Source organism: Mirounga angustirostris, unplaced genomic scaffold, assembly GCF_029215605.1.
Source record: "Mirounga angustirostris isolate CCGP_5_RB_7025 unplaced genomic scaffold, mMirAng1.0.hap1 SCAF_10, whole genome shotgun sequence".
Lineage (NCBI taxonomy): Eukaryota > Metazoa > Chordata > Mammalia > Carnivora > Phocidae > Mirounga > Mirounga angustirostris.
In genome coordinates this window covers 3,190,835-3,211,878 of record NW_026991718.1, presented here as the reverse complement: position 1 = coordinate 3,211,878, position 21,044 = coordinate 3,190,835, and the positions used below count along the sequence as shown (strand labels likewise).

At 50.4% G+C, this 21,044-nt stretch overlaps 1 protein-coding gene across 7 annotated transcripts in view; it reads left to right on the top strand.

The window, feature by feature from the left end:
- Positions 1 to 21,044, top strand: part of LPIN1 (lipin 1) — a 131,340-nt gene that overhangs the window by 56,395 nt on the left and 53,901 nt on the right. For 5 of the 7 annotated variants that reach the window (XM_064571797.1, XM_064571796.1, XM_045884110.3 and 2 more), the window contains exon 3: positions 20,401 to 20,601. In XM_064571797.1, coding sequence (XP_064427867.1) covers positions 20,401 to 20,601 — 201 coding nt within the window. Of the gene's footprint in view, positions 1 to 2,670; positions 2,781 to 3,203; positions 4,158 to 20,400; positions 20,602 to 21,044 lie in introns of those variants that run through there. The other 2 variants (XM_045884112.2, XM_064571795.1) reach the window with 2 other exon arrangements.

Here is a 21,044-nt window from a genome sequence, read left to right as displayed (position 1 = left end):
GCTTTTACCACTCTCCTCACTTTTTATGCACAGAAAAGCTGCTGCAGCTGGGGAGTTGTCATTGGTACTCTCTGGGTGTCCCTCCTGGAGCGGGGCTCAGCAGCCTGCTGGGTCCTGATGCTGAGTGAGCTTGGTGGTCTCTCTGGATCACAGTGGGGCTAAGCACCGAACACCCACCTCCTCTGGGAGTCGCCACTCCCTAATATATGGGGTTTTTAGAATTTAAGAATCTTTCAAGTCAGCCACTGTGCCATGAATTTTACACGATGGACTTTTCCATCCTCAAAGTGGATCTGCCTCCCATTTTCCAGATTGTGAAACTGAGTCTTTAGAATCAAGGATGTGTGTGCTGCTTTGCCCTGGCTTCACTCAGCCCTTCCTTCTTCCTCCTGCTGGAGACTGGAGTAAGTTTACTCATCTCTGTGGTTCCTTCTTATCTTCCGAGTTGGGCTGAAGGCGGCAGGTGCAGGGATTGGCCAAGGGGATCACCTCAGCTCTTCCAGGCTGAGTCACAGCCAGGTCACCAGCCTAGTAGCTGACAACACAGAAAGGGCCCTCCCAGGGGGACTCCAGACAGGGCAGGATCAGAAAGTGAAATGTAATCTAGTGCATGTTCTCCCCTGGAGGCTTGTCTGAAAAAATTCCCCCCTTCAGCATCTGGCTCTGTTTAGATATTGTGGCAGTAATGGGGATAGCAGGGGAAGTGCCTCTCCTGAGGTGGCAGGCTAAGCTTGGCAGCCATCAGACTTCACTTGGGGTGACCTGGGGTGAACCTCAACCCCACTCTGCCCCATGTTCATCATTTGTAGAACGAGTGTTTTGGACTGGATTTTCTTATGTGTTTAGACCTCTAGTCTCCAAATTTTAATAATTCAAGATCTATTTTAAGCAGAGTCTTCACTTAAGTGGCCTGAAGTTGGACTTTCCCTCCAGAAAGCTTTTCCATTGGGGTAGCGTTGCTTCCTGACTCCGAGGCCAAATACTCCCTAGGAGAGTGGGGAGCCTAAGAATGCTTCCTTCTGGGGCCCTGCAATTTGCCGGCAGCAGTGGTAACCTCTCCTCTTTGGTCTCCGAGACACATCCCTGTGGAGGAATCTCACCTGTTAACAACGATCCACTTTGTAGCCCCCTCCTCCCAAATGCCAATGGGGAGGGGTCACCTGCTTTCCTGGGGACAGGCTGCCTGGATGGGAGTCACCCCAAGACCAGCTTGAACGCATCCACCGATGGCCAGCTGGAAGAAGACACTTCACCTGGGCAAAGCGCCCAGGGCAGATGACCCCCATCTTCTATCTAGAGCCAGCCCGACATCTCTAAAGATGCTTTCCCAACATCTCCTCTGGGATGGCTGAAAAGCATCTCAAACTTAGCGTGGCCCAAACTGCACTCCTGCATTTCCTTCCAGGCCTGCTGCTTCTTCCTTCTGGATCTCAGTGAACAGCACCATTATCCCTCAGTTGTTCAAGCTCCACATGGGGATTTAACCCTGGATTCGCCATACCCACTCCACCCATACATCCGCCAATCCATGTGTTTACTTACCTCCAAAATATTTTCGAAACCTTTCCACTTCTCACAACCCCCTCACCCTCCCATCAGTCTGAGCCATATCCTCTCCTCTGGTTTCCTGTAGTAATGTGTGTGCACTTCCACTCTGCCCCCCTACACTCCATTTTCCACATAACAGAGAAGTGGTTTTAAAAAATGTAAATTAGATCGTATCATTCTCAGGCTTAAAACCCTTCTTGGAATATCTAAACTTCTTAGTTGGCCTACAAGATCCCCAAGATTTGGTCCCTGCTACCCTTCCAGCTACCCGTGGCTCCAGCCATTCACAGAGGGCTGCTTTAGGACCTTTACACGTGCTGTTTCTGCTCTCTAGAAAGTTCTACCCACCAAATTTTTGTAGGACTCTGGTGTTTCTTGTCATTTAGGATTTCTGTTCAAACGTGGCCGCCTGTGATCATCTGATCTACATCAGGTAGCTGCAGATTGTTTTCTTCGTTATTCAGCCATTGCCTGTCTCCTTGCTGGAGAATGGAAGCTCCAAAGGAGCAGGGTCCTGTCTCTTGTTCTTAGTGTCTGGAACAGAGCCTGACAAGTATTTGCTTAATGAATGGATGAAGCAGGAGTCCTTGGGCATTTGAATAAAGGATGAAGGTGAACCGATGTTGAAAAGATAAGTGTAAGTTGCAATTTGGCCAACAAGGTTGGCTGCCACGACACGGTTGCAGAAACTAAGATCCTGGGTCAGAAAGGTTATGGGACTTGCCTGGGTCCCACCGCTCTTAAAGAGCAGGGCCGAGATGGCAGCCCCCCAGGCCCTGGGCGGTTTTGGATCGCTTTACCTGGCTGCTCTACAGCTGATGTTGAAAGCCCCCTGAATTCAGAGGCTTCCCGGAACATGTCAGTCTAGCCTGGTGAATTAAATAAATGACTTTGGCTTTGGATAGGATAATCAGAAACGTGGCCTAAGATGTCGTGCCCAACAGGCGGTGGGCGGTGAAGAAAGGGCTAGCGGACTGGAGCCTTCCTTCGAAGGAGGCTGGGCTGCCTGGGGCCAGGATGGCCCTGAAAGCTGCAGAGCGGCTCGCGCCTCGCGGGGGCCCTCGCGCGGCCCCGCTCGCCCCGCCTTCGCTCCGCCTTCGCCCCGCCTCCGCCCCGCCTCCGCCCCGCCCCCGCCCCGCCCCCGCCGGCGGGGGCAGTCGGCAGTGACAGCGAGCGCGCGGCGGGCAGAGAGTGTTTGCATACAAAGGCGGCCACGCGCGCCGCGCCGCACGGTGAGTAAACGCCTCCGCGCCGTCCGCCGCTCGCCGAGCCCCAGGCCGAGCCGCGGCGGAGCCCCGGCCGCTATCAGGGAGGGGCCGCAGCCTCGGCAGGGCCGGGCGGGGCGGGGCCCCGAGAGCGGGGGGCGCGCGGCGGGGCCGGAGCCGGGCGGGGGGACGGGGTCGACCCGACGCGGGGGGACCGAGCTCGGTCTCCGCGGTCCTTTCGGGGGAAGTGCATCGGAGAGGGAGGCGGAGACCAGGCCCGGGGCCCGGGCGGCGTCGCCAGCATCCCTCGGGCCTTCCCTTTCAGGGCGCACGCAGGGCTGACCTTGACCCGCCTGTCGGTCCCCGGGGAGGGGGTCTGCCGAGGGACCCCGGGACGGCGGGATCGGCTCCATCCAGCGGGGACGGGTGGGTTCGGGCTGGGCAGCGGGTAGTCCCTGCGGTGCGCCCGGAACTTTTATGAAAATGTTCCCGGGGCATAGGATTCTTGCTCTGCAGTGGAGGAAACTGAGGCCCAGGGAGGCTGACCAACGTGACCAAGGTCACACAGCTGCTGGGTGGCAGATTGACCAGGGTTGGAATCCGGTTCTCAGATTACTGTGTGGTTCCTCCTCTGTCAGGCCTCCGTGCCTCTTTCCTGCGGCCCAGTGGGTGCTAGGCCTGGTTAGTTCCATCACATGCCCCTGCAAAGAATTTTATTTTGGGGAAGGCCAGGAAAATGTAGGATGCAAAGCAGTGGTTTGGAAATAAGTCTAAGTGCCTTAGCGCTGCAGTGTAGGTAACTGGCAGCTAATTTATATGGAGAGTAGTCGCAGGAGAAAGCAGATGTCAACCCCATGTTTGACCACCAAACAGGAAACTTGAGCTAAAAAACCCGGCAGATTAACTCAAGAGAGTTTTTTAGCACCCAATAGTATCCCCAGGATAGTAGGAGTATTTTGGAAAAGATGAGAACTTGTAACAGTTTTTTTTTTAATCTGAGGAATGGCATGATGATTGTGAAATTTACTATTTATCTGCTTTTCTATAATTTGGGTCCTATGAATTAAAGTAAGCAATTGAGGAATGGGTAGTAATTGAGAAATAAACACACACTCCACCACCCCCCCCCGAATGTTGGAAGAACTAAGAGTTTGTTTTATGGTTCTGTATTTTGATAATTCTTCATATTTGTCAACATTTGTCTTATTATCCAGCCTTTTTGTTTATGGATGTGTGTTTTGGAGCTTTTCTTCCTGTTTGTATGTAGGGCTGTGTAGTGTTGTGGAGCTGGGCCTGGCCAGAGCCTTGAACCTGAACTTCGTGGGTCGTGCCCGAACCTTGAACCGAACTTAGCTCTGCCTGAGCTTGCTGGAGGCCCCTGCGCAAGTGTGCTCCCCATCTCAGGTCTCATTTATCAAAATCTTACCACTCTAGAAAAGAACATGCTGCAAGGCACAAACCTACCTGCTGAGTCTAGTTGCACAGGACAGAGCTTGAGGGTTCATGGGAGGGCCTGAAGGACCTCTGCGTCCTAGGGGGACCTCAGGAATGGCTGGGGAGAGTTTTCCCTGGGTGGGGTGAGGATGGCCGGCTGGCCTGGCCTGGCCAGAGGGAGGTCTGTGGGCCCAGCCCATGTCTGGTGAGCTGCCCTCAGAGCCCTGGACCAGAGAGAAGGGGAGGGCAGGAGATGGAAAGATAGTTCAAAGAGGCCACCCTGGGCCTGCGGGGTGCTGAGTCTAGTGCTTCGTAGTTACACTGGGCCAAAGACTTAAATTCTCTGAGCCTTGGTTTCTTCATCTATGAATTGTGGAGATAACCATACCTATTCAGGAGATTATTGTAAAAATTAACTGAGATATACAAGAGATATACAGGGTCAGTGACTCACTGTGGAGCCTATTATTTTAGGGAGGAACACAGGGTACCAGTGAGGAGGGCTGTTTGTAGGGTTGAGACAGTTCTGACCAACACTGGCCCCTCCCCACCCCCCCTCTCCTATTGTGAATTGGCCTCTCCTGGATCCTCTCTCTCCTGGGTTCAGGGTACACAAGACAAACTGATTTGGGCAAGCATTCGGATGGGTATGGGTGAGGGTTGCCGGCAGCTTCTTGCAGGGGAGGGCTGGTGGACCGGGGCGGGGGGGGGGGTCACACCAATTGGGGAAGCTTTTGGGGCATTTTTGAGAAACACCGAGAAGGCCGCAATCCAGTTGGGACACTGAGGCTAGTGCCTTGACCTGTTTGCACAGCAACTCCCGCAGCGTGACCGGGGGACGAACTCTGGAGCTGTTGAGGTGTATAGCAGGTCAGGATGGATCAGTGGCCCACTGTCAGCGCTGGGGCGAGCTCCCTGGGAAGGGGGACGTCACACTTTACATTTCATTGAGTTCTGGCTCAGTTTATTATGGGCTAAGCCCACTCACTTAAAATTGGAGTGGCATTTGTGAAAAAAAGGCAGGCGAGGCCCAACTTAATTCTTCATTTATGGAAGACTCCAAGTGCCTGTCGGCTGGCCATTTCTGAAATGGGAACTTTCTAAGCGGTGAGTGAGGGGCCTAATACCTGCTTTAGCAGCACCTGGCAGCAGGTCCAGCTCAGGGGGACCCCAGGGCCCTGAAGGCACCCTTGGTGTCCTGATGTCCTGCATCTGCCTGCCCCCTTCCTTCCTGTGTCCTCCCCACTTACCTGTGCACCTCATCCTCTTCCCACATCCTCCCCCTCCCCGCTCCCCACCTTTTATTCAACAAACTAAGACATAAGAAGTGAGCAGGGGCAGAGGCTGGGCTGGGCTGCGCTGGGCTGTGGGCAGGCTGGAGTATTGGCTGGAGTGTGAGTATCGTGAGGAAGAGTACAGCTCTGCAGAGCTCTGGCTCTAGGCACAGGTCAGTGTTTGTCCCAGTGTAGTTTGTGACCTCCTGGTCATAAAATCAGTTTAGTTGGCCCAAAGACATTTGAAAAAAGTGAAATAGAAGGGGAGATATCTGATATTGTCAAACTTGTTTTAGCCTGTGATATGTGTGTGCACCTGCGTGCGTGCGTGCGTGTGTGTGTATAAGTGTGTGTTTGTGATCACGTGCTCCAGTGGAGGGAGGGAGGGAGGGTTGGTGAGTGAGGAAGAGTGCATGGGTGTGTGGGGAGGGGGGCCGCGCAACCACAGGCTCTGGCTTCCTCCTGGCCCACGGCAGCCACTGCCTGCTGGGGACTGGCTCAGGGTGGCTGGGCCACGTCCACTGCCCAGCTGAGAGGTCGGGAGGAAGTGAATGGACGGGGCTCAGGCTGGAGAGGAGCAGGGAGCTTTTCAGGCTGGTGATCATGGCCACATCTTTTAACCCCTTGACCAAGTTGTGTGATTCCTCCAACAACTTAGAATTTTTTGCCTGTACCGAATGCTGGGGCTTTCCAGAACAAAGCTACCGGCTTTAGGACATTCATGGCTCTGTATCAGCGGTCTGGTTGCTCCTCCGTGCAATGTCCTCTGCATTGCTCACGAAGCTGACTACAGACCCTGTGATCGAGACACACCTGTCTGCTGGCCGCTTCTGGGACACTGTGAGCACACTGACCCTGTGTGCCTTGTTCCCAGAGGTCCCTGTGTCTCCTTAGATATGTGTCCTTTCTCTTTTTGGCAAAATCTTTCTCTGCATTCACAGGTCTCACTAGGCGTACCCTTTGGTTTACAAGAGACAAGAAATAAGCAACAGGTCAGGGGATAACAGGGCGCAGCTGCTCAACAAGATGTTCTCCTTGGCAACTGCTTCTGCAAAAGAATTCCCTGCCGGTGAATTCTGCATAATCGCAGAATGCTGCCCAATCTTGGGGTGGCCTTTGGGCTCAGATTTTTGAACAAATGTATTATTACCCTATGGTAATAGAAACATACCCTTCTAATATTTCTGTATTAGTTTTAACCTATGAGATTCCTTGCCCCTCTCTTTTTGGGAGGATGCAATTTAAATAGTTAAGGCAAGAGCCTTCATTCGGAATCCAGGAGCCATTTGTGACCTCAGGATTAGCACGTGGCTTGCATTTGGTGCCTGTACTCTGGGAAGTACTTTACATACGCCACTAATCCTCTGAGGCGGACAGTGTTCATCCTGTTTTACAGATACGAAACTGAGGCTGAGGTTAGTAATTAGCTCGTGGTCACAGGTTAGTGGGTGGCAGAGCGGGGATCTGAATGTCAACCACCTGCCTCCAGGAGAGTCTTCATTCTTATCCCCTGAGCTGTAGGCAACACTCTTGAACATCAGGTGATAGTTAACCCTTCATGAATTGCTGGAGTGGAGTGGGTGGGGGGTCCTACAGAAGTGGAAGTCACAGAAACAGGACGTTCTTTTTGACCAAGACACAAACATGGACCCTGCAGGTGTGTAGAGAGAGGATGCAAACCTTGTGCTCGTTTAGTGAGTTAAATAGTTAAGAGCTAGAGGATCGGGGTCTAAACCTGCAGTGGTTTGGCCCGGTGCATTGGCCGCCCTGTGGTGTAGATATCTCCGTCCCCTACTGTCCAGGCCTTTTGTGCTCCTTGGCAGGGACCCGAGAACACTCATCACATGGGATTATAAGATCCAAGTGTTGCAAAATCCCAATGCTGGAGGAGCTGAGTGGTCACCCTCTGACCTTTCTGACCAAAGCAGGAACCCCCCTGTCACCCCTTCTTGTCCCAGCAGTCCATTGACCGGAGACCCCAACACTGAGGGGCCAGAGTTTTCCATCCCTCACCCAGTTCTCTGAGGTCTCTAAAAGTTACTGTTCAAGTAATACATATGCACATAAAAATCAAAAGCCAGAACCAACACTATGGACATATTAATGGTGAAAGCAAAGGTCTTGTTTCCCAGACCTGGTCTCCAGGGCTCAGCCTGGGGACCTTGTTTGGTATGTAAATCAGTCCCGAACTTTTTTTGTGTGTGTGTGCAGCTCAGTATGTGTAAATGTAATTCTTAAAATGGATTCATTTTATCAATATTTTTGTACCCTTTCACTCAGTATACCTTTGTGGATTTAGTATTTGTGGGACTACCTCTCCATGTTTCTTTTTTTTAAGCAGGCTTATGATATTCTGTTACATCGTTTATTTAACCAGAGTCCTACAGATATTTAAATTGTTTCTAATTTTCCTATTACAGTCAATGCGCAATTATGGTTCTGTACATGGATCTTACAGCAGTAGGATTGCTGGGGAATTACATGCCAGAAATGAACGTGCCCCAGTGCTCACCTTGTTTATTACCCACCAGCAGTGGGTGATGACTTGGTTTCCCCAGCTGTCACCAACTCTGCGGTTTTTACGAGATGCTCTGAGTCTAGACCATCTGAGAGGCCGCCTTTGCCTATCTTCAACTATGAATGGGGTTGAGTATCTTCTCATGTATCACTAACCGAATGGACTTTTCTCTCTGTGACCTCTCCCTGTATTTTGCCCATTTCTCCTATTGGGTTAGTGTGAGGCCATCTTAAACGGACTTTAATCTTGTAGAGACGGGTGGTGGTAGCAAAAACTGCAGGGTCATGAACGCTCTGGCCAGGGTTTTGAATTTTGGCAGAACTTCCAAGAAAGCAGAGGTTCTTGGCAAGTTGTGAAGTCCAGAGAAAGAGTCTGTTGATTTTGGGTGAAAAGACGATTCTTCTGATGTAATCACTAGGCAAGAAGTTATGAGACCTCCATTCCCTCATCTTGACAATGCGTTTACTGTGCTACGCTTCTGGAACCACACAAGATTGCTCTCGTGCATCTTCCCTGTGCGGGGAATTGTACAGATTAGCTCCAGCGTGGGGCGCTCCTGCCCGTGGTTGGCGGGGGGTGGGGGGGTGTCGAAGGAGGAGAAGAGTCCCCAGGCCTTTGCTCTTTCTCTTTGTCCTGCACAGTAGGCAACAGCCCCCTCCCCCGGGACACACACTCTCCATACTTCCTGCACACGCTCCTCCCTGCAGGATCCTCCTGGAGCTGGCTCGCTCCTTCCCCTGGTCCTGAAGCTGAGCTGTGATGAGCAAGAACTCTGTATTTTCTGCCTGCTTAACTCGGGAAGGGCTTTGGTGGGGGAAGGCTCGGGCCAGCTGGTTTTTCTGCAGGAAGTATTAGTCTGACTTGCAAGCTTTCTAGAAGCATCTCGAGCTTTTCTAGTGTATTTTCTTATTTTGGAGGGGAGTGTTTCCTGGAGCATGCTGGCCTGCCAGCGAAGTCCCCGATTCCCCAAGGGTGTTGAGGAGCACAGAACTTTACTCTTTTGTTTAAGAAGCTTGTCTTAGCACTATGGTGAGGACTGTGGAGCTACTCAGGGAAGCCGGTGGGTTTCCTCAGTCCAGAACCCTCAGGGAGGGAAGGAAGTGTGCCCCCCGTGTGGCAGGGTGGGGAGGAAACTTAGGTATCTTGACTCCGAGACCCGTATTCTTTCCTCTGCCTCCTGCTGCAACCCCATCATATTTCCTTTTCTTGTCATTTATGTGTAATTGATCACTCCTACCAATTGATAAGTCAACTCGCAATGCTCTGAAGACTTCTTCGCTGTTAATATAAATCACAAGAGGAAGATACACTACGTATAAACCAATTTCATTTCCTTGCAAGTCTTCTTAGTCATTAGGCCATTTTGGGGATTTCTTTGAAATTGTCTTTTTTTGTTTGTTTTTGTTTTTCAATGCTTTGGCTGAATACCAGCACTTACCTCATAACCTCCCAGGTGAATGTGATCTTGGCCAGCCCCAGGAGCAGCGTGATGTTTGTGTTCTCGCTCAGAGTTGGTCAGATGCGCATCCCAGACATGGAGACACAGAATGTGCTCAGAGGAGAACGCAGGGGGCTGGTGAGTGGAGGCCCCACCCTCGTCTCTCTGAGGCCCGGCTGGGGTGCTGACAGCGCGTTCCTAGCATGTTAGGGTGCAAGGGGCAGTCACTTTGCTGTCCTCTGATGGCCTCAGGACAACGGGGAGAATGCAGAATGAGACCTCCTGGGCCTTCAAGGACCTGTGGGGAGAACCCCAGGGAGGCAATCTTTATTGCATTCCTGAGGAAGAACAGTCCTGACTAAAAGCCGAATGGTTTAAATACTCCTAGTGACAGGGTGCTCACTCCCCAAGGCAAATTCTTCAGTTTTTGGGAAAGTTATAAAGGGACCTCAATATTCAGTCGTTGATAACTGAGCCAATTAAGATAGAAGACTTCCTGCTTCTCAAGGACAGGAACGAACTTTCCCTGGGGCCATACCCACAGCCAGGTGCAGGGTGAGCATCTGTGAAATCTTTGCTGCCTGAAAGGAGGAATGATCTGGGCAGGAAGTGGGGGGGTGGTATTGGTCTCTCACTCACCTGTCCTCAGAGACAACTTTCAGATATTTACTGTAGATCAGGATAAAAAGAGGAGGAGGAGATTTTATCCCCGAGTATTCAGACTTTACTAGCAAAATCTCTGCCCTTTTTCTTCTTTAACTGCGAAGGAATGAGCCCTTTTCAGGGCTCCTGGCTTTACCTGCGGGCCACCTGGAGATGGCAGGGGGAGGGGCTGACCTGCTGCTCTGGGACCTACCAGCACGCACAGGCCTATCTCCGGAGCAAGCAGACCCATTTCCAAGCCAGACACTCGCTTAGGGAAAAGAAAGAAATCGATTCACATGTACCTCTTGGATCATCTTGGCCTCATCATTGGAGAAGTGAAGATATTTGCGCTTGCTGTGCATTACACTTCCCTGCATATGGAATATGAAGTCTGTGTGTGCTTCCCTATACATAGATTGGACTGTCAAGTCATACGGGAGGGTTGTAGGATTGTCACAATGCTGGATACAGACTTAACCTGGATTCCAGTGCTGTTCTGTCCCTTCCTTGCACTGGGACCCTGAGCAAGTTACATCAACTCTAAAGCTCCGTTTCCTTCTCTGCAAGATGGGGAAAATTCTATCCTTTGCATCATTATGGTAAACAAGTAGTTTAAACTCTATTATTGTCACCCCCCGGGCAGCGTCCCAACTTGCGTGGCGGGTGAGAATGGGCAGTGGTTTGTGTCACACTGGTTCGCTGCTGCATTATCTTTGCCTGGTGTTGCTGGAAAACTCTGGATGTTTAGAAGCCTCTCAGATGTGCTCCTTTAACCAAAGCAGGTGGCGGGCTGGGACCCGACAGTGAAATTGGTCGGTGTCTGTTGGCCCTTGAGACCAGCTGGTTGTGTATCCAGGTGTGTCCCTGTTGCTGATAACAGGAACATGAAGTGGGAGGCCTCACCCCAGGCTGATGTGGGGTTGGTTTTCCAGTCGAGGAGCTCCCCGGATGTACCATAAACCTGGATTCCACAGGTGTTCCCTAAGCACCTGCCGTGAGGGTAGCGGGGGCAGAATGCATGTGTGAGCAGGCACTGGTGAGAGGCAGGCTGGTCCCAGGAAATGATGACTCATTCTGAGGATGAACGCGCCAGAAAAGTCTCGCAACTTAAAGGAGGCCGTTTTGACTTTTCAGTCCTTGAGGTTCTGGTTTACCTCCCAGAGGACCCTGAGGTGGAGTACTAAAGAGGGTGTGAGTACTTGTGAAAATACCACATTGAGAGCCAGCGACCAAGTCCGATGGGTCTAGTCACTTACTCAGGGAGGTAGGGACGCTGGTAACGTTTGCCCCCGGCTTTCCAAGGGCAGAGACCTTTTCTAGGGGATCATTTTGTGTCACGCTCACGATGACAGCTGGTTAGGTCCCGTCAGAGACATGGTGTTCGTACCTTGCTCCCATGCACAGAGCTTGCAAATTTTGGAGGGGGACGATCACATCCTGGCCATCTGACCCCAGGTTTTGTACGATTTCTGTTTTTTAGCCTCTCATCCTTTGTGTTTCACGGCCTGCTTTTTTGGCAAGAAAAGCCTTACGAGCCTGTTACTTAAACCGTGTCTGCAGCGAATTTCGTTTGGGGCATTGTCTTCATGAGCTTTACGTTCCTGGGAGAGAATGATTGCCGTTCTTAATTTCTTCTAGTTTTTAAATTGTAGCGCTTGCCCCCTTGTTCTCGGAGTTGCTGCGCTGCTTCTGGGGTGGTGGGTCTGCACCTTGTGGTCTGCACATCTGGACTGTTTTTGTGATGGGACAAAAACCCCCAAACAAACCCCTTCCCCCTCGCAACCCTTGGTTTCTTGCTTGGGATGAAGGCTTGGTTTCATGATGTTGCTAAGGCCAGGTCACAGGATCGTGAACTTACAGCACCGCTGAGTTCTTGAAGTCCCTCCACAACCTTTTTGCCAGAGGGTTGTTTAGACTCTTTGATGAGACCACCATTGATGGTGAGCTCACTCCCTCTGAGTCAGCTCTCCGTAGAAGCTTGGTCTCCTAGACTGTGCTTTCCCTGCCGGCTCTGGAAGGTCCTCTCTGTAATTCTGACTCTAATTACAATCTGTGATCATCTCTACAGCACTGGATATCCTGTCCACATGGGCTGAAGATTATTTGACATTTGGATCTAAACGATTGCCATCTGTTTTGCTAAAGCCACATGGCTGACTTTCTTTGACTGGGCGTCACCCATTTATACCAGTTTCATGCACCAAGATGGGGGGAGGCAGCACTATGCAGAGAACAGGGGGGTCTCGGGGTTCAGCCTGGGCTCCTGCCCTCAACTCTGCCACTGGTCGCGCCACTCTGAACACCACGCAAACCTGGCACCCTGGGCTCCTCATCAGAGAGGGGCAGTAATGTTGGTTTCGAGTGCTGCACAGGGTTGCTTAGATTTTTAGCACATGAGCTCAGAGCTCACTCACGTGAAGGTTTTCTGTGCCTTGTGAAGTGCTGTACAAATGTAGCGTGGAGGTTCGCGTGGCCCCTTTCCTGGGATTCACTTAGTGATACGTCAAGGGTTTGGAGCATGAATGCGGGCGCTGGTCTGATGACTTCAGAGTATTCCTCTCCAGAGTTGGTGGAGGACACCCGCTGTGGTGCCCCAAGCCCACTGGAGTCTTTCCCATCACCATCATTTTGTCCTCCTCGCCTCCAGCCATTACCCTGGGGTTCCTGGCCATGGTGTCAGGGACGAGGCCTGCTAAGCCAAGCCGCACCTGCAGCTCCACCGAGAGCCTCATGAAAATAAGGTTCGGCCTTGGGACTGTGATGAGGGACAAAAAGTTCACCTCGTATACGCAGGAGGTTTGTGTCCTCAGAGTGCCTGGAATTCTGTTTCATTTTGGATGTCCTCTCGAAGAGGAATCAGAGGTTAGCCTCTGCTAGGTGGTTTTTCCTAGCTCGCTCTCGGTTCCTCATTTCTCTTTACGTGATGGCTTGCCAAGCCATTGCGCGTTAAAACGTTAGAGGATTGTGCGCACCTGTGTGGCCCCGACAGCCCTGAGGACCAATGAAGCTGCCTCCACAACACACACTCGGTCCTCCCACCGCCCACTGCTCCACCCTGGCTCCCGCAGTGGTCCCCAGAGGTCCCGTCTCTGAGCTCCAGTCCCTGACTCCGCGGCATACATTTGGAACGCATGACGGAGGCAGCTTTGACCCTGCATCCTCTGTTCCCATGGTACCAGTGGAGAGGTGTTCCAAGCCAACAAAGCACTTTCACCTTTGGAAGACCATCACCATATAGATTTAATTCAAACAAATCATCCCAGAGGTACCTAGTTTCATAGACGGAAAAACAAAATAAATAAAATTCGGCTCCTGGCAGATATTGAAGAATGTAGTCCAGTACAGCCTGAGGAGTCAAGAAATGTGGCCTTGTATGACTTCAGACATTTCCTGGGCCCCTGGGATGGGCCAGGCACATCGTGGGGGGCTGGGTGCCCAGAGATGAGCCAGCCTCCTCCCGGTCCTTGGTGGAACAGACCAGCTTGGCCAGTGGGGTCTGTCCAGCCACCTGACAAAATGGCGGCTCACATTCATCCACTGCCCTGGATGGGAAATCAGGTCGTTCACTGAGCTGGAGGGCTGAGGAGGAGGTTCAGTTCTCAAAACCATGAGTTGTTTTGGGTGTGTTTATGGACGAGGTATCCAGGACAGCCAGGCGAGGACCTGGAGGAGGCAGTGTGAAGTGCAGTTTAAGGAGGGATTGTGGAACTCCTGCGGGACACTCTGTTCTTAAAGAGAAGGGCATAGAAAGGGAGGGACAGGTGAGATGTAAGATGGTGCTTCTGAGGGTTGTATTCACTGAGGCAGCTTTGCATTCATTTTGACCTTGGTTAAGGCGGGAGTCCTGACCTTCAGCCTTCTCCGAGAAGGGGAGAAGAGAAGCACATGTTTAGAGGTTGCCTACCCAATTTCATTTCCCAGGAGCAAACCCACAAAATTAAGGTGGAGAGACCGTTATTTCCAAGATAACGTGCCTTTGATAGCGTTCTAGTTGAAAGAATTGGAAAGGGAATTAAAATCACTTTTATCCACTTGCATATCAAATGAGTAGAACAAGCAATTTCAGAATTGACAGGTAAGAGCCTTAGCCTAAAGTAATTCGAGTCCTCATATTTAATAGTTGATGCAATTCACGTTGAACACACTGTATTATTAATGTTGTAAGCAGAATCCCAGGTGGACGTATACTTTTGGATTTTTATGTTCCTCAATGTTCTATCTGTCTATCTCTAATGTAAGCACTGTAGTAGTTTCCAATTCAGGGAAGACTATCTGAAAAGATGGTACTCCCATGAGATGTAATAGCCTCAGAAAATTAGCCTAAGAAATCTTCTGGAAGGCTAGAAGATACCACGTTAAAAAACGCCACATATAATTATATATTAATTATATATATTACTATATATATTTATTTTAATATATTATATAATATATATAATATATAATATAATATATAATGTAAAAATATAATATTATTAATTATAGAAATACATTATATTTATATTATATATTAGTTAATATATATTACACTATATATTACATTACATTATATATTACATAATACATTATATAATAAATGTATATATGATATATAATTGTAACCATATACAATAATTATAATTACATAATATTTAAGGATATTTAATAAGTAGTAATAATATTCAATATTAAATGTATAATATATAATAATAATATATAATACAATATATAATTAATACTAATACTAATTATAATATATATAACAACATGATTAATTATATAATATATAATTATAATTATTATAATAATATATATAAATGATTATAATAAAACATATTAATTATATATATGTTTTTAAAGATTTTATTTATTTATTTGACAGAGAGAGAAACAGTGAGAGAGGGAACACAAGCAGGGGGAGTGGGAGAGGGAGAAACAGGCTTCCCGCGGAGCAGGGAGCCCAATGTGGGGCTCGATCCCAGGACCCTGGGACCATGACCTGAGCCGAAGGCAGACGCTTAACGACTGAGCCACCCAGGCGCCCCTATATATATATATATATTTTTTAACACATTTCTTAACCTCAGAATTGCTCTGAAAATCCACAGCATAGTTTAAAGAGCCTTCGTTTGGCCAGACAGAGGGTGTTTATAGGTTTGGCTTATCTCTCCTTGAAAAACTTCTGAAATAGGTTGTGGAATCCTGTTTCATGTGATAAATGAAGCCCTGTCAGGGGAAGCAGCCATTTTCTGCCCAATGTTGAGATTGAAATCAACAGATTTAAAAGTAATTTGGCATGGCGTGAATGCAGAGCTGGGACCTCAGAGCTATTTAACTGGATACGGAAGCATTTTGTTTTGTTCTTTACAGGTCGTACTTTGGTTACTCTGCAGGTAATTAAGATGCTTTCTTCTTCACAAGACTGCCTTTACTGCCGGATCCTGTGTCTTGGTGAGCACCAGGAGGCCAGGGCAGTCATGAGAGTAACGGGCAGGTGCAGGGAGGTGCGTGCCTCTCCGGCTGGCTTGTCTGGCTTCTTATCTTTAGGTAAATCCAATTAGCTTCTTCCTTGAGCCGTCTCCTTCCAATGGAACTGAGCAAGTGAAGTTGGGAGCTGGCGTCCAGCTGGTCTAGTCTTGTATTCTTCCAGTATTTGCCCAGCACTTCTTTAGAAAACATCCTGGAAGAGCAGAGATGAAGAAGAGCCATGCTTGCCCCCAACTTGCCTGCGCCCCTCAGCCAAGCGGGTGCCGGGGCTGAACTGGGCACTGCCCTCCCCGGAAAGCCTGTCCCAGGCCTCCTGGGCCCAAGCAAACAGTAGTCGCCTTCCTGAAATGAGTTCCGGTTAGTACAGCATTCCCCCTCACCCCTTTAAAATGGTGGTAAAACATACATAACAGAAATGGTTACTGTCCTAATCATTTTAATGTTTTTTAAAGTTCAGTACACGTCGTGTAAGCAGATTCACACTCTCGTGTCACCGTCATCACCATCCGGCTCCAGCTTTGGTTTCTTCTCCTGAATGAAGCTCTAACCCATTAAACACTAACTGTGCTTCCTTCCTCCCCGCAGCCCCTGGTAATCTTGGTTCTGCTTCCGGTTTCTGGGGGTTTACGTAGAAGGAGAAGCCTATGTATGGTATTTGTCCTTTTGTGACTGGCTTATTTTACTTAGCGTGATGTCCTCTGGGTTTATCCATGTTGTATATATAACGTATATCTGAATTTTCTTCTTTTTTAAGGCTGACTCATAGCCCATTGTGTGTATGTACCACAGTTTATTTATCTACTCATCCATCGATAGACACTTGGGTGGTTTCCACCTTTTGGCCATTGTGAGAACGCTTCTGTGAGTATGGGTGTGCAAATGTCTCTTTGACCCTGCTTTTGGTTTTCTTGGGTATATATTTTGAAGTGGAATGGCTGGGTCATATGGTAATTCTATTTTTAATTTTCCGAGGAACTGTGTTCTGTACTGTTCCATTCATAGTGTGGCACCATTTTGCATTCCTACCAACAGTGCACATGGGTTCCAATTTCTTCCCAGCCTTGCCAACCCTTGCTTCTTCCTGTGCTTGAGAGAGTAGCCATCCAGGTGGTCTTCTTTGTAAAAAACATTCAGCGGTCAGTTAAAGCAGCCCCTTTCGGTGTTGAGGAGAGTTCCCGGGAGCGTATTGCCAGGTGGGGCCATGACCTTGTCATCATTTATTAAGAATTATGGAACAGATGCCCTGCTTCCAAGAGGAGGCATTTTCAGATTTGCAGATAAGTTGTTCAATAGAGCGGGTAGCTAAAGATAATCAAAGCAATTTCCGATTATTTGTGGTGGGAAAACTACACCAGGCCAATCCCGTGGCATGCACGGAGGGACGATCCCAGGACCGGGAATTGGGAAGTCAGAGTCCAGCTCCATCTCTGTGAGGTGGGGAGCGCTGCCCATCACTTCCCATTTCTGGCCTTATTTCTTTCAAACAACGCTGTCGGAATAACAGCCCAGGGTCCTGCCACCTTCGAAATCTTCAGATTCTGCACAATAACCTTGAGTTTGTTCACTGCCGGGGGGGAAGGATGCTTTATTGTGAGAACAAGAGAGCAGAGTGCCATTTCGCTTAATTATTAAAGATGCCCTTTCAGGCTTCATCTTGGGGCAGTCGGAGCTGGAATTGGATCTTGCGGGTCATCCAGGCCGATGTCCTCGTCTTACAGATGAGGGGCCGGGATGCAGACATGTGGTCACACCATCCAGTTACCAGCTTTCTCTTGGTTGTGACTACAATAGGTTGGCCGGCGGGTCCTCCAGGGCCGTGTGAGCAGCCGCAGAGGCGAGGGCATGGGTTCAGCCTCGCTGCAGGAGATGGTCACCCGTCAGGGACCGGTGTGGCCCACAGCTGAGGGCCATGAAGTCGGGAAGGGGGCTCTGGAACCAAAACAGAGGTGGTTTCAGGCCCAGGCCTGTGCCCTTGGGCATTTGCTTCATTGCACTTTTGCTTGTCCTTAGTTCGTTGGTCTGAAAGGCCTCGTACCCACAGCGTTGTTGTGAATACCACTGGGGCACGAGGTCATGCGGAAGCAGTCGTACAGAAATGTTGTTCATACTGCTTGTGCTTAGCTGCAGGGTTAGCTGCTTACTTCTCGGTAAGCACCATATGTTAAAATCTACATCGAACATTGATGTGATGGTTTATTTGTATTTTTTGCAAAATGATTCCCTGTAAGAAGTATCAGGGTTCCTGGCGCCTGGCTGGCTCAGACAGTAGAGCCTGCCAAGCTCGGTCTTGGGGTCATGAGTTCAAGCCCCACATTGGGCATAAAGCTCACTAAAAAAACCCCTAAAAACAAAAAAAGAGGTATCAGGGTTCCAAAGAATCTTTTTTTGCATTTTTCATCTCTTCAGGAACTGTCTCTTCTCCCGTTTTGCATGAAGTTAGTTAGCTTGCACAGCCACACAGACTTAGAAGTTGCACGATTTTCTGTTCTTGCGTCCATGTGACTTGCGTCAGCGGTAGGAGCTCGACCACCCGTCGCCCGACTCCATCTAAGGGTGGCTGGCCTGTGTGCATCTCTGCTCGTGTTCACGGAGGGTCTGCTCGTCGCTTGTCTGAGGGAGGCGGGCACATCAATCCACAGGGTGTCATTTACAATTGTAAAATGAGCCACTGAGGGCTTTCTTGTGTTCTTTGTAGGTTTTGTCACTGCTTTTAGGGCTCTCGCCTCTTCTAACTTAGCCTCGAGTCAGCGGTTCGTGTTTGCTTATGGCGTGCAGGGCTTTTAACCAACCACCTGTAAGCCTCAGTTTCCTTATTTCTAAAGCGGGAGTGCTAATATCATTTCCTGCCTATGTCACAGGGGTTGAGCTGAGGCTTATGAAAGGTAGTTTTTGGGGTGCCTGGGTGGCTCAGTCGTTAAGCGTCTGCCTTCAGCTCAGGGCATGATCCCAGGGTCCTGGGACCAAGCCCCGCATCGAGCTCCCTGCTCAGCAGGAAGCCCGCTTCTCCCTCCCCCACTCCCCCTGCTTGTGTTCCCTCTCTCGCTGTGTGTCTCTCTGTCAAATAAATAAATAAAATCTTAAAAAAAAAAAAGACAGGTAGTTTTTGGTTTTTTCAACTTGCAAAGACAAGGCTTGATCCTCGGCCTCAAGGACTAATCTGGCTTTGCCAAGTGACAGGAAAACCACACGAAAAAATAGAGACACATCTGAGCGAGAAAGTTCACAGAACCAAACTGTGCAGACAGGTCAGGGACAGGTGTATATATATGTAAGCTGGTGGTTGCTGGGATCATTGTAAGGGACCTGAAGTGGGTGGGGTCAGCATGGTCCCTTGCGCCCCCATGTAGGGTAGGTAGTCTCCTTGAAGAATTGGGGCATGAGGGTTGGGAGAGAGGTCTTGGGATCCAGCGATTGGAAGTCACAATGTGTGGACCTTTCGTGCTCAGGTGGTGGAACCTGAGGAGGCCCCCAAAGTGTTAAGTGCACAGAGAGGAGAGGGGAGCAGCTGTGACTGGGCCAACGTGTGAGTGCAGCTAAGCTGGGGGCAGAAGGGACCTGCGGGCTGGCAAGAAGGGAGCCCCAAGCGAGCTGCACCCTGAGGCAGGTACCCCGAGTGAGGGCAGACACCTCTGAGGACAGGCACGTCCCAGGGCAGGGGGTGCCAAGGAGGAAGGCTGCAGGGTTGGCCCTTGTGGGCTGTGGGCCAGTCTGAGGAGTCCGAGTCCCATCGGGGCATGTGGCAGGGCCAGACCATGGAACCGGAGGGTGGGCTCTGCCAAGGTGGGCAGTCAGGCAGGTAAGGATGGGCACCAAGGCGGTTGTGGCAGCCAGAGCTGTGGGAAGAGGCCCAGAGCATGGTGCCAGCTCACTGTGGGTCTCCGGCCCTGAGCCTCTCTCCAACTGTCCCTCCACCTCCATTTCTTCTTTACTGCCTCCTTTCAGGCTGGCGTCTTAGAAACGTCCGGACCTCCCAGCGGGTCTCCAAGTCTCCATCCTTCCCTGCATCTTTTCTGTGGCAGGCACAGCCCCTCCGGCCGGCTCCTGAGCACCTACCTGTCCCTGCTGGTGTCTGCCCTCCTTCCCGGCCTTCTCCACCTCCCTCGGCTCTGGCCCCTCCTGTCGACTTAAAACAGAACAACACTGACATATATTTTAGCTCCCTGTGTTTCCTTCTGTCTCCTTCATGAGCCTGGGAGTCCCTTCAGGGGATAGGGACTTTGTCTTTTTTATCTCCGTGTCGCCAGCACCAGGCCGGGTGTAGAGTAGACGCTGGATGTTTGCTGACCGGCCTTCAGTTGATTAGCCGGGCAGACCCACCGAAGCAGAGCCTGCGCTTACCCTGCAGCCGCCGTGGGGCAGAATCCGATTAGGCAGACCGACACCAGGATGGAAGTTATTCCAAATAAAAAGTCAGCTTTTTTCCTTCTCAAGTAGAAAGAGTCATTTTTTTCCCCAACTAATATTGTTGAATACCTACTGGATTTGGCGCGGTGGGGGCTAGATCCTAAGAGGTATAAAGTACAGTCTCTTTTCTCAAGAGTCTTAAGAGGTAGCCGTAGAACCTGCAGGTAACGACAGAGCCGGGCACGGCTGTCAAGGGCCATCAGGGTGCTGTGAGCAGGTGCTGGCGCCCCAGCAGGGAGGAGCCCCGCGCTCTCTGGGATGAGGCTTCCCGGGGTCGGCAGGGTGGAGGTTGGTAGGCTTGCGGACTGGGGTGGGGGTAGATGGGCAGTGGGGGTGGGTGTCATGGAGCCCATTGCAGTGGAGCAGAATGCAGTCGAGCCAGGGTTATGATGACGAGCTCATCTGGACCGGCTCCAGATAGATGCCGTCTCTGAATTAACTGATCGTGGGTCTGTCTCTGTTTTCTAGACTCAAACCATGAATTACGTGGGGCAGTTGGCAGGCCAGGTGTTTGTCACCGTGAAGGAACTCTACAAGGGGCTGAACCCGGCCACCCTGTCTGGATGTATCGACATCATCGTTGTCCGCCAGCCCAACGGGAGCCTGCAGTGCTCCCCTTTCCACGTGCGCTTTGGGAAGATGGGGGTCCTGCGTTCCCGAGAGAAAGTGGTAAGAGCATAGGACCTGGTGACCTGGGGCAGGGGGCAGGTTCTGTCTTTAGAGCAAATCATCATGTTTGTGTCTTTGAAGATTTTATTTATTTATTTGACAGAGAGACACAGTGAGAGAGGGAACACAAGCAGGGAGAGTGGGAGAGGGAGAAGCAGGCTTCCAGCGGAGCAGGGAGCCAGATGCGGGGCTCGATCCCAGGACCCTGGGATCATGACCTGAGTGGAAGGCAGACGCTTAACCGACTGAGCCACCCAGGTGCCCCAAGAGAGGGAAAACAAGCAGGGGCAGTGGGAGAGGGAGAAGCAGGCTTCCTGCTGAGCAGGGAGCCCGATGTGGGGCTCGATCCCAGGATCCTGGGATCATGACCTGAGCCGAAGGCAGGCGCTTAACTGACTGAGCCACACAGGTACCCCTCGTGTTTCTGTCTTTAGACAGAGCTT